Here is a 12,501-nt window from a genome sequence, read left to right on the forward strand (position 1 = left end):
TCTGTGTGTCTGTGTGTGTGCATGCTTATATATGTGTCTTTTGTGTGTGTGTGTGTGTGTGTGTGCATGCTTATATGGTCTTTTGTGTGTGTGTGTGTGTGTGTGTGTGTGTGTGTGTGTGTTTGTGCTCTGTAGGTTTGTGTGTGTTTGTCTGTGTGTTGTGCTCTGTAGGTTGTGTGTGTGTGTGTGTGCTCTGTAGGTTTGTGTGTGTGTGTGTGTTGTGCTCTGTAGGTTTGTGTGTGCATGCTCTGTAGGTTTGTGTTGTGTGTGTGTGTGTGTGTGCTCTTAGTTTGTGTGTGTGTGTGTGTGTGTGCGTGTGCTGCTTATATATGTGTTTTTGTGTGTGTGTGTGTTGTGTGTGGTTTGTGTGTGTCGTGGCTCTGTAGGTTTGTGTGTGTGTGTTGTGTGTTGTGTGCTCTGTAGGTTTGTGTGTGTGTGTGTGTGTGTGTGTGTGTGTTGTGCTCTGTAGGTTTGTGTTGTGCATGCTCTGTAGTGTGTGTGTGTGTGTGTGTGTGTGTGTGTGTGTGTGTGTGTGTGTGTGTGTGTGTGTGCGCTTAGGTTTGTGTGTGTGTGTGTGTGTGTGTGCTCTGTAGGTTTGTGCGTATGGTTTCTGGGTATTCATTAGGCTGCATGTGTATGTGTGTTTGGAAAAAAGACAATAAGCTTAGTGTGCAGCAGGTGTCAGTTGGAACTGATTTGCTGTTATCAGTGAGCGCAGCGTAGCCTCCAGCATCAGCTGGGTTGAAACCCCAAACATGGATTTACGGAGGAAAGCCTCCGCCAGATTGCAGTATGTCGAAAAAACGCCGCGTTGTTTAATTGTTGCGTTGGGGTGGCGGCTGGAAGCGCTTGTCCAATTCTATCGGCGAACAAAGCCAACATTGTTATCGCCGGCACCCAGACCTGCCTGCCAATACACCGGCTTTCTCTCAGTGTTAGGGAGGAAAAGATGTGGAAAGGGGTGAGGTCGGGGTGACAGTGATATATCAAACCAGTTACAGTTTTCCTCCTTTTCTCTTTCTCGGTTGTTTTGTTGCAAGCCGCCCCCAGCAGTATTAAGTACACAATGCTGTTGAGATGGCGGACTTGTTTTCAGTTTATAAAGAGGAAAGGTTTACCTCTCTCTGTCATAGTTCATCACTCCATCATCTCTCCCTCTCTCTCTCTCGTTGTCTCCCCTCTTCTCTCTTTCCCTCACCCCTCTATACTTTGTCATTCTTGTGGCAATGTGGCCACACTCCATTGACTCCTTCCTGATAATGCTGGAGGCAGAAGGCACTGTCGCTCTGCCGGGGGGGGCTCACACCGAGTAAGGAGTGGAGAAAACACGTTCCTCTTGTCTTTTTATAGGCGTTAGGAGTTGGTTGCAAAACATATGGTAGCCTGGGTGGGGGGGTGGGGTGGGGGGGTTGTTTTTCGTTTTTGTTTTTGCCATTCCTTCTTTCCTTCTGTCTCTTTGGATTTTCTGATTATTTTCCCACTCCCTGGCCTCATCTTTTGCAGAGTTTGCATTTCAGATCACTCCGTTACGTTTTATGGACTAATTCCTCAAAAAACTCACTGCTGTCATCAGGGTTTATAATACCTGAGAAAAGTAACTTTTGCAAACACCGTGTCTTTTGATTTAACAAGAGAATAAAGCAAGAGAGAAAGAGAGAGTGTACAGATAAGATAAGAAAACAAAGAAAACCTTTATGTATTTGTCCCACAGTGGGGAAATTGCACACACAAACAAGCCAGACCCTCCTCCACAACGCTGTGTAGGAAGGTCTGGCAATGCGAGACAATGATTGTTTTATAAAAATACTAATACAGAATGTTTTTCCCCTGTCCCTGAATAGATAGGCGGTGTAGCGCTGCCCAGTGCTGGGGTCATTGGGCTGGCATTTCCAGACTTAGTGGACTACTATAAATTATAGTAGTTATAATATAGTATATATATGATTATAGTTTTCTTGACTAAAAAAGGAATGAAGTAAACACTTTAAAGCTCTTCTCCAATGTTAAGCATATACTGTGTGTGTCCTGTGTACCACTAAAAATGCTCAATGCATTTTGGGAAATAGGTTTATAAGGAGCTGGAGCCGATTTGTTAGCATAGCCTAGCATAGCATAGCATAGCTTAGCATAGTGTAAAGTCTAAAGGGAGGGGAATGCAGCTCTCTCTAAACTTTTCACACTCACCAAATAAAAAACACGTTGTCTTGGTTGTTTAATCCGTACACAAATATAACTGTAGAAAATACAATTTGTGGTTTTAGGTGGAGTTATGTTTAGCTTTCTATGTGACAGATATTGATCTTTTCTCCTCATGTTACTCTGGGTAAGAAAGCAAATTGGCATATTTCCAAAAAGGATGAACTATTCCTTTATTAAATCAACATTGCTGTTGCTACTCTGTCAGCAGTTTTGTTATGGGTTTTTTATGGCCGCTGTATTTGTTTTTCATTCATCAGTAAGTCATGTTACAGATGTTATATCGCAGGGAACGTTTTGACAGCGTCAGCAGGAGTCGACCGACAGAGAACTTATTATTGAGACTGGCACAAACTGCGAATGGCAGTGTGTGTGTCTATTTCCATTTTTTTTCCCCCTGTAGCATCTGCTGTGGTACTGTACAGATATCATCTCTCTCCTTCCGTCGTTCATCTCTTTATTATTTTTCTCCTTTCAATCTATCTCTCAGTATTTCTTTTTTCTTTCCTCATCATCTTCTCTCGTTTCCCCCACCCTGTCGGTGCAGGGAAATGGCCCACTGTAAGGAGCAGGCTGTGTGCGTCTGAGACATTAGCTGCTGATTTAGTGGGACATTAGCTTGATGGATGGCTTGGCAGGAAACCCCCCAACAACAGTTGATTTGCATCCGGAGAAACTTGCAGAGTATAGCTGAACGACGTTGAGCACTCTCATCATTTACGTCCTGCGTCTAATGAGGACTTCTGCAGCCCTGTAGTGCAGAAGATGAAACCTCGAGTCCTTTCCAGATCCAAACTGAGAGACATCAGAGCTCCGCAACTCATCCTATCATCAGCTTTTTTATGAAATAAAAATAATCATTTAATATACAGTATATTAATAATAATATACATATTTGTCATGAGCATGCATATGAACTCATTTGATTTGTAATCTCTTTTTTTAAGCTCTAATGTCTATAGGGCTGGGCATTGTTCAAAATTGTTCAATACTGATGCCGATACTGTGAATTTGATGCCGGTTCCTTAACAATACTTTTTACAATACAATGTAAAATGAATATAACTAAACTAAATACAAATAATTTTTTTTAGCCCCGTTTACAACCATACTGAAGTCAAGTCTCTCTGTTTGACGTTAGACAGCCAATCAAAAGCACTATTAGATCTTGGTAGAAGCATGCTGCAACCTTATTGGCTCACTGACACTGATGAGATTTACTGGTATTGATATTCAGTATTGAATGACGAGGCATTTTCTGACTCTTGATACTATGGAGGCTGCCTAACAGTGTTGAAGTCTGTTACCCAGCCCTAGTTGGATATCATAAGGGTGTCACCCCATGATGGGCAGTGTTTGTAAAGTGGTCTTTTTAACTTAAACCAACTATTCATGGAATGCGTGGTTCTGGTTAAATGGTTGAATACTCGTCATAAACTTATCATACAGACACTGAAATCAATGATGATGACTGTATATCTTAGTTAAAGCAACACTAGAGAACTTTTCCCCCCTTTGGGTTGGAAACAGAATTGTCCCATTCTGTCTCATTGGAACTACAGATCCGCTACTCGAGCTAGCAAACTAGCATAGCATGGTTAGAGCCGGTAGAGAGCCACACAGCGAATGTGCCGTTGACCCTGTTACGAGTCGATGAATCACTGAAACTATTTTGAAACCATTATTTTAAGCTACAAGAAGTTCTCTAATGTTGCTTTAATAGCTGTAATTGTTGGTGGAAAAGTTGAGACATGTTCCAAAAAAACCCATAAAGGTGCCAAAAGGTCCGCCATACTATCATGACTTTATTAAATTTACAGTATGTACACACTTTCTTCATGTTTCTTCATGAATTTGACAGACAAAGTTGTTTCTGGGGAGTGTGATGACAAATGCATCTCACAGTCTTTCACATTCTACCGGTAATGTAGCCACAGTCAAAATTAGCCTATACCCAAAGGCACTGTCCTATTACTGGTTAGAGGAATCTGGAGCGTGTGTGCGCGTGTGTGTGTGTGTGTGTGTGAGCATGCGTGTTTACGCTTAATTTACTCTATGCTGACACTGAGTGTCCTTACAAGGGCACACAAATGAATACATCATTTGTCTTTGCACAAGCCCCACTTTAATTAGGGTTCATCTAACAAGTCCAGTTTCCTTAATAAGTCCAGGGTTGAATACAGTATGAGCCAATGAAATGTCCTCAGACTAGTAATAACACAAAGCGGTGTCTTCACATGTGCATGCCTGTAAGTGTGGACTTCATTAGTGTGGTACTTGGAGGCGGAGTACCTGCGAGGTTTATTATTATTCGATCTAATTTACCCCATCAACCTCTATATCTCACTGGCAATTTGACAGTCGCCTGCATGCACACACACACACACACACACACACACACACACACACGTACATACACTCTCTCCCAGCAGCCATTGCTTTCACTCGTTTTACTCATAGATACACATGCATTCTCTTTTTTCTTCTTCATCTATCTCTCGCTCAGTCTCTGTCTTCTTCCGTCTCCCTTCCCATCTTCCCATCTTCCCATCAATCTCTTCCCCTCTGTCTCTCTTTTGCTCTGTAACAAACGACAGTGCAGAATGGATGTCCCCGTCATTTGCACCGGCATAATGTTCTGATGAAAAATGAAGTGATCCCTCCAGACAGATTAGTCATCAGTTAGGAGACCTCTGCACGAGGTTTGTGTTGTGTGTGTGTGTGTGTGTGTGTGTGTGTTAAACAGATACATTACTTTCCCGGAAGCTTTCTGTTTGAGTACGTAATATTTCTGCATATATTATTGGAGGGCTCCGATCTGTTCGTATTAAGGGCTTCCATCCATTGTTCTGTCTTCGGTAACTAATGCTGAGCATGAACTTTGGTGAACTTGAACCATCTTAGTTCATCCTTCTCATCCATTTTAGTCAGACATCCACAGTCACAACCTAAAGCGTCAAGGCTAAAAAAATGTCTCTCTTCTTTTCCATGACCCGCTGTAGAGCTTTCTATTTTCATTCCAGTAACACTAAAATAATAAAAAGATGTTGGTACGTTCCCTTCACAGTACCTGATGCTGCCACTGTTCAGCAGCACGTTGCACCTACACGCCAGTAAGCATTGATTTGGGGGTTTTCAGATTTCAACACGTCTAGACACCTACGCTGAATTTCAATGACTATACACAAGGTGCCTCATATTGCGATATAGTCTTCTGTGTAGCCTGGTGTATATATTTAAATGTCTTCTAATCCACACATCACCAAATTAGTACTGCACGTTTTTTTAGCATAAAAAAAGGTAAAAGTTGAGATTGCCAGACCCTCCTCCACAACGCTGTGGAGGAGGGTCTGGCTAGTCCACACTAGAGTGCGGATCGGGCCGGATTTTTCTGTCCGAGCCCGGCCCGCGTCCGACAGAGCAGTAACCGAACCCGACCCGAGCCCGACAGGCATTAAGATATTTATGTCCGAACCCGACCCGAGCCCGACACAGTTAAAATCGCATTTGTTTCTCATACTAATGACACATGTAGCCTACGTTTGTTTGTGTGGAAAGCCGCTTTTATTAAGCAATTGTAGGAAGGCATTCGGAAATGTCAACAGATGAGCGCATCAATGCACACGGGGCAACAAGCGCCATTACCTACATAATAAGCTGTTTTAAATTCAAAATGTTCAATGCCTTATCGCGTTGATGTGACCGAGCCCGACCCGAACCCGAACATCCTTTCTAAAAATCTGTCCGAACCCGGCCCGGCCCGTCGGGTACCGTCGGGTCCCGTCGGGTCCCGTCGGGCTCGGGTCGGGTATCCATCCTCTAGTCCTAGTCTAGGGGATAGGATAAATCTGGTTTCCCTACAGACTTCTCCTAAAAAACTCATATTTATTGGCCATGTAAACAGTAATTGGGATTCTAATCGGCTTTTTACAAGTACTTCTGTGCATGACAAAGACTTCAGACAGGGAAAGCCAAAGGTCAGATAATTACACGGAGCAATGTGTTCTCGTACTTGAAATGTTTCCATCCGAGGTCAGACTAAAACTGATACAAAGTAGCCTCTGCGAGTCTAAATAAGTTGGTTTGCACCACTGAACGGGAGACATTCACACTGTGAAGAAAAGCTGTGCTCTATCTCAAGCTATTTGCATGTGTAGTTTTTGGGTGCTTGGTCAAAGTTTATGTTTGAGGCGCAGTTGTGCTACACATGAGGAAGTTTCCATGGGTGATGTCTTCATTTCCACTCTGATGCTGGTGCAGAAGTAAAGAAACACTGCCGGTCATGCAGTGTTGTGCTGTGTGTTTTTGAATATATGTGAGAATAGGGAAGTCTCTCAGAGGGAGACCAGAGGTCAGAGTCAGCTATAGAACACCAAGGAGCCAGTGTTATGCTCCGAGTTACTTCAAGCGGGGGAGAAGTTCACAGAAATCCTGGTCCTCCAGTTGAAATCTCTAGGGCTGTACAATAAGTATTCTAGATATTACTTGTGATAAATAAACAGATATAAGAGTGTACTACGTTCTGCATTTTTCGCTGCTCTGCTACAATGCAACACATTGTTGAATTTATCTTGAATAGATAGATAGATAGATAGATAGATAGATAGATAGATAGATAGATAGATAGATAGATGTTTATTGATCCCAAGAAAAATGGGAAATTCCTGTGTTACAGCAGCAAAATCAGTCACAAAGCACAAAATATAAATATAAATGAAATACTAGGAAAAATATACATACATACAATATACATGAAATAATAATACGAATAAAGTAAAAATAACAAATATTGGAATATGTACAGGATGGGGGAACAAAAATGTGCAAAGGCTTAAATAATATGCTAAAATGTAAATGTAAATAAACCAAATGTCCAGGTTGCATTAGTTTAATTGCATTAATCTTGCGATATGTTTATTGCGCCAGTTAATGTTGCAATGACGATTAAAAAAAAAGACATATTGTGCAGCCACATTGAAAACCTCTTATCCCATTAAATTAAATGAAAAAAAAACAATTAATTTCCCGTTAAATAGTTATATAGGAAAGGAAATGATTCCTCTATCTCCTCATATGAGTCCAAGTTAAGTCTTTAAGTGGTGGCTATGTGTGTGCACATAACACAGAGCAAGTCAGCTTGCACAACTCCATGTGTGTGTTGTCAGCGTCTTGCCAAACAGCAACATGAACATACACAGACTCTTGTCATCTTGTGCTGCTGAAGCGCAACAAAGGCACCCTGAGTCCAAGTGATATTCCTCCAGGAATTATTGCTTTTCTTTGCTGTCGCAGCCGTTCACTCTCCATGTCGCCGTTCACACTTTGCTCGCCTTGAATAGACATCCATCTGTTTTCACACTCTCAGTGTTTACTGTTACTGTATTTGGCTGCGTAACACAAACTGAGCTCTTCTCCAAGTGACTTTATTGCATTAACTTTTGCTTACTTTTATCAAAGAAGAACAATTGTCGGCCAAACGTCTGATGTTGTTCAACCCGGTCTAAATTGAATTTAACAATATTTAATTGGTTTTATTTTATTGAGCTTGAATATGCATACGAGACACTCGGAGGAAAGCTGGAGAAACGTTCCATTCCCACGCACAAAAAAGCCCAGATGTAGTAAAATACACACTGATAGTCCATTCCTGTGTCTGGTTTGACCCTAGGACTCCTTATGTCCAGCTGAAACAGCAAAGTAGAATAAAAATGGCTCCACACATCTGCCCTGACACGTGAACATCTAAAAGCTGGATCCAAAATGCTACTGGCGTAGGTGTGATGGAAGTGTAGGAGTAAAAACAGACAGAGTAAGGTCATGCAAAGTGTGTGGGAGCATGATGATGTACTGTATATGCCTTCAGAAAACAGCACTCTCTTAGTGAAAACTAGTAATGAATAATGGTTTGCACAGCAGTCTTTTGGACTTGTTTGTCTTCAGAACTTTAAGTTCATTCATCTGTTGTTTTGTAAAAGGCTTATGGGGCAGTGCTCGCTTGTTGTGTGTTCCAGTTGTTTTTTTCACACCTGTTACACACAACAAGCGAGGTGTGTCAACTAATGTGGCTTTGAGTAGATCATAACAACATTTCCAGTTTTCGCAAGATCTGTTGCGTCACCACTTCCTCTGTCTCTTTCTCTCTGTCTCATTCAATCTAGTCAAGACAACCATTCTGAACTACCAGAGTCCGACCACCGGCCTTTTCCCCGTCAAAACGTGCTCCACCTGCAAGGAGGCCAAGGTCCGGGACTCCCTCTACTGTGCTGCCAGTGCCTGGGCCCTGGCGATGGCCCACCGGTTAGTACACAAACACACACTCTTGCAGTCTCACATGTTAACCATGCAGGATGGGTTTCATGGGTACAGGGTTCAATTTATTTAACTGATGAATTGGGATTTAGACCCTCTGCTTCAACTTTCAACTTCATTTTGTCCCCGGAGGGCAATTGGTTTTAAGCAAGGTTTACAATATATGACAAACAACATAGTCATACAATATAGAAAGAGCTGGGGGGGTGACCTGAATACCAGTGGCTCAGAAGACCAACATTATCAAATCACAAACAATCATCACCATCGTCATCGATGTGAACCACATCAAACCGCTAACTAAACTACACGCTTGGCCAAGTAAATTGGGCTGGCCTGGTCTCTAGTTCTGCGGCATTATGCACTATGTATTTCATACACAGAGTATCCTCTTTTAGAGCCGACCCTTGTCCATCCTGAGGTCGGCTCCAGTAGCTACTGCAGTTTGAAGCTGCACTAAGCAACTTTGCACCAATCCCCAAGTGGAAGCACAAAGAAAACGACCGCACATTTTTGAAAAATCAACACACCAAATTGACCTTTTATTTTGTTGCTGTGTTTTTGGTATTTTTAAAAACACTGGAAAAAAAGCTCTAACTGCTGCTCTATGCACACCACCTCAACAAGGGGAGGGGTTAAACAAGCGGTTATTTACCTAGAGATAATGTCACTTTGGAGCTCATAAACCACCGGCAGCCTTAAACCTAAATTCCTGGTGTGTAGCTGGATGTGATGAACACATAGTGTATGGTCATTTTGACAGAGTGCTCGCTTCCTCTTATATATTTGTCCAGTACCACAGCATAAGTGATGTAAAAGCACCACTAAAATATATGGTTAGATCACTTAGAATGTGTTTATATAGAGCAGTAGAACAAAGAACAGATCAAGTAATCCTTAATTACACCGGTTTACGGTTCGGCCCCTTGTGTCCCTTCTCCTTTGAGTTTTGGTTTTGTTCCACTCACTTCTATTTCTGTGCTTAATGACCCTGCGCTCAAATCTGCCTCTGTTATTTGAAGGCCTTTCTTGACACTTTGAGATTGTTGGTTCAAGGAGAACGCTCTCCACTTTCACTGAGAACCGTGTAAAAGGCCCCAAACTCCTTTATCAACCACCCCTGCTCTTGATGCCTGCATTTCTGGTTGATTAGCTTCAAGGGAAAAGAGCACTTCACAATATTAGCCTGTAATAGGACACAGGAGAAAGGATGAAGAAAAGGATGGAGTGAGAGAGAGGAAGGATGGATGGATGGAGACAGTGAGGAAAAGGGACAATACGGAGAGAAGGAAGTTCTAAACGTAGAGATGTGGAGTGGGAGTTAGAGAGGGAGTTGGGCAAATGGGGAGATAAGAGACAGGGAGAAAAAAGATGGGAGATGGAGAGAAAGACTGGCTGCGGGAATGACATGGAGGGGGGATGACAGAGGAAAAGAGAGGGGTAAAAATAGTGTACTGCAGTGATGTGACCAGCGGCAGATCATCAGTCATGGCTGCCTCCTATTAGAATTGTCACTGGGATTTAATTAAGATGATTCTCATCTGACAGGCTTGGCTAGTGCCATTACTTACTTCACGCCTAGCTGTGCGTGCGTGTGCGTGTGCGTGCGTGTGCGTGCGTGTGTGTGCGTGTGTGTGCGTGTGTGTGTGTGTGTGTGTGTGTGTGTGTGGAACTTGGATTTGCCACAAACTCCTAGTAGACATGATGAGTTTTATCTATCACGTTGCCCAGTCACATTTTATTCTTTATTTTGTTACATTTGATATGTTATTATATTAATATATTTTTGGGATGTTGAGTGGGTTGTAACCTTCTAGGACTAAGATGCGTCCCTCATATTGTCTTGTAGTTGTCTACGCAGCGCTGTGGAGATGGGTCTGGCAATGTGAGATTAGTAGTGGTCGAACCTTTCTGACACCCACTGCGTTTTGCTGATTAATTGTAGTAAAATGTGAAGAACTGGGTATGTTACTGTAACCCCTGGCCGGTGTTGGATCCCCTCATGCATATTACAGTGTTTAAACCTTGTAGTCAGTAATGAAGGTCCTAAAAACAGGACAGTGGTAGATCAAAAGCTGCCTCCCCCTGTATCTTCTGCCTGCCATCACTTTTGATGTAGAGGGTCACATCTAAAAGACTAATGTACTGTTTACCACTGAAGTTTCACCTCAGCGGCTTGGCTTTCCTCTGTCAATGCCCAAAGTCATTATTAGCATAACCTTTGTACTGTGCATCTGAGATATGCCAGCCCCATCAGGAATGTGGGGCTGGCCACGGTTTCCTGATGCCGGCTCTGAAAATGAGTCCCGGGAAGGAACATTTGCACCCCTCAAAAGAAAACGCCACATGTAATATTATATTAAAGCTGCTCTAAGCCTGTCCCCAGAACACACTGTAAAAAACCTCTCCTCACTATCTGCTAGCTGCCTGTCCCCAGAACACACTGTAAAAAACATCTCCTCACTATCTGCTAGCTGCCTGTCCCCAGAACACACTGTAAAAAACATCTCACTATCTGCTAGCTGCCTGTCCCCAGAACACACTGTAAAAAACATCTCACTATCTGCTAGCTGCCTGTCCCCTGAACACACTGTAAAAAACATCTCCTCACTATCTGCTAGCTGCCTGTAAAAAACATCTCCTCACTATCTGCTAGCTGCCTGTCCCCAGAACACACTGTAAAAAACATCTCCTCACTATCTGCTAGCTGCCTGTCCCCAGAACACACTGTAAAAAACATCTCTCAGCAGGATTACGCTCTTTAAAAACATATTTTTTCATTTGTGCTCACAATTTGGGATGATACATATGTGGGTGTAAGGCTGATTTTTAAGGCTTTACAAATTGCACGTTAATGTTAAGCTACTGCTGAATGTGTTTAGGCAGACTAGTTCGTGATAAAAAGGTTGCTAGTTCAATCCCTACCACCAACAGTGACTAAGGTTGCTTTTATACCTTTGGCTGACTTCAGTTTGTCAGGACCGAGGAGATTAATTATAGATTATTGCTTTTAAGTGCTTGTTCATTTAAAGTTCACACTGATGTCTTTGGAATTAATAAAGAGGAGTAAACATAAAAGCACATTAAATGTCAGGCAACTAATTCACTGGGCATCTTAGGTGACGCGCCCACAATGAAATGAGGAATTATGAGCATGGTAGAGTGGTAGAGAACCGCCTTTTCAGGTCTCAGAGCCGGATGTTTGGTTCCACCACAGTTCAATTGAAAGCTCTGATGGTCTAAAATAACCAAATCACCAAATGGTGAAACACGCCAGAGTCTGTTTGCGCGGCAGTGTCCATCTGCACAGGGACTTGTGTTGACCTGTGTGTTCTCCCTGTCCCCCCCGCCCCTGTCCCCGTCCCCCATGCAGACGCATTGATGACGATATGGGGCGAACCCATGAATTGGAGCATTCTGCCATCAAGTGCATGAGAGGGATCCTCTACTGCTACATGAGGCAGGCTGATAAGGTGAGTTTTTACCCGGCCTCCACTCCGCTCCTGCTTTCACGCTGCACGTTTGCATAAAAACTACCCGCAGATCAAAGGTGTATTTCTGAGCTGAGATTCATCAAAGTCACACTGACCTGGATCACTGGACACATCTGGTTTCTCTTTCATTTCATCACATACGACAATGGGAGCCGGTTGTTTTACTCATAAGGGTTTAATAATTGCCAATCTGTTAATTGCCAAAGACCTTTGCTCCGCTTGGGAAATGTCACACCACATCAACACCATCAAACCTGATGCATGTGCATGATTAAACTGTGAATAGAAAATGGCAATACATGCCATTTTGCATAACCAAAGCAGAACTGTCTACGTTCTTTTTACGCTGTTTTTTATTCCTCACAAATGACATTTTTTAATAGCGCAGCTGGCTGTGTGTGTACGTCCATGTCTACATTGTGTGCCTTTAAAAAGCCTTTCTTTTTTATCTTGCCTCAACCTTGACGACCTAATTTAGGGGAAAGCTTTTCCGTGTCTTAAT

The 12,501-nt window shown here is 42.6% G+C and overlaps 1 protein-coding gene across 1 annotated transcript in view; it reads left to right on the top strand.

The window, feature by feature from the left end:
- phkb (phosphorylase kinase, beta) overlaps positions 1-12,501 on the top strand; it is a 114,980-nt gene that overhangs the window by 8,807 nt on the left and 93,672 nt on the right. The window contains 2 exon segments of the mRNA XM_032520275.1: positions 8,355-8,493; positions 11,879-11,978. Of these exon segments, the coding sequence (XP_032376166.1) occupies positions 8,355-8,493; positions 11,879-11,978 (239 nt within the window).

The sequence above is a fragment of the Etheostoma spectabile genome, chromosome 1 (genome assembly GCF_008692095.1).
Source record: "Etheostoma spectabile isolate EspeVRDwgs_2016 chromosome 1, UIUC_Espe_1.0, whole genome shotgun sequence".
Lineage (NCBI taxonomy): Eukaryota > Metazoa > Chordata > Actinopteri > Perciformes > Percidae > Etheostoma > Etheostoma spectabile.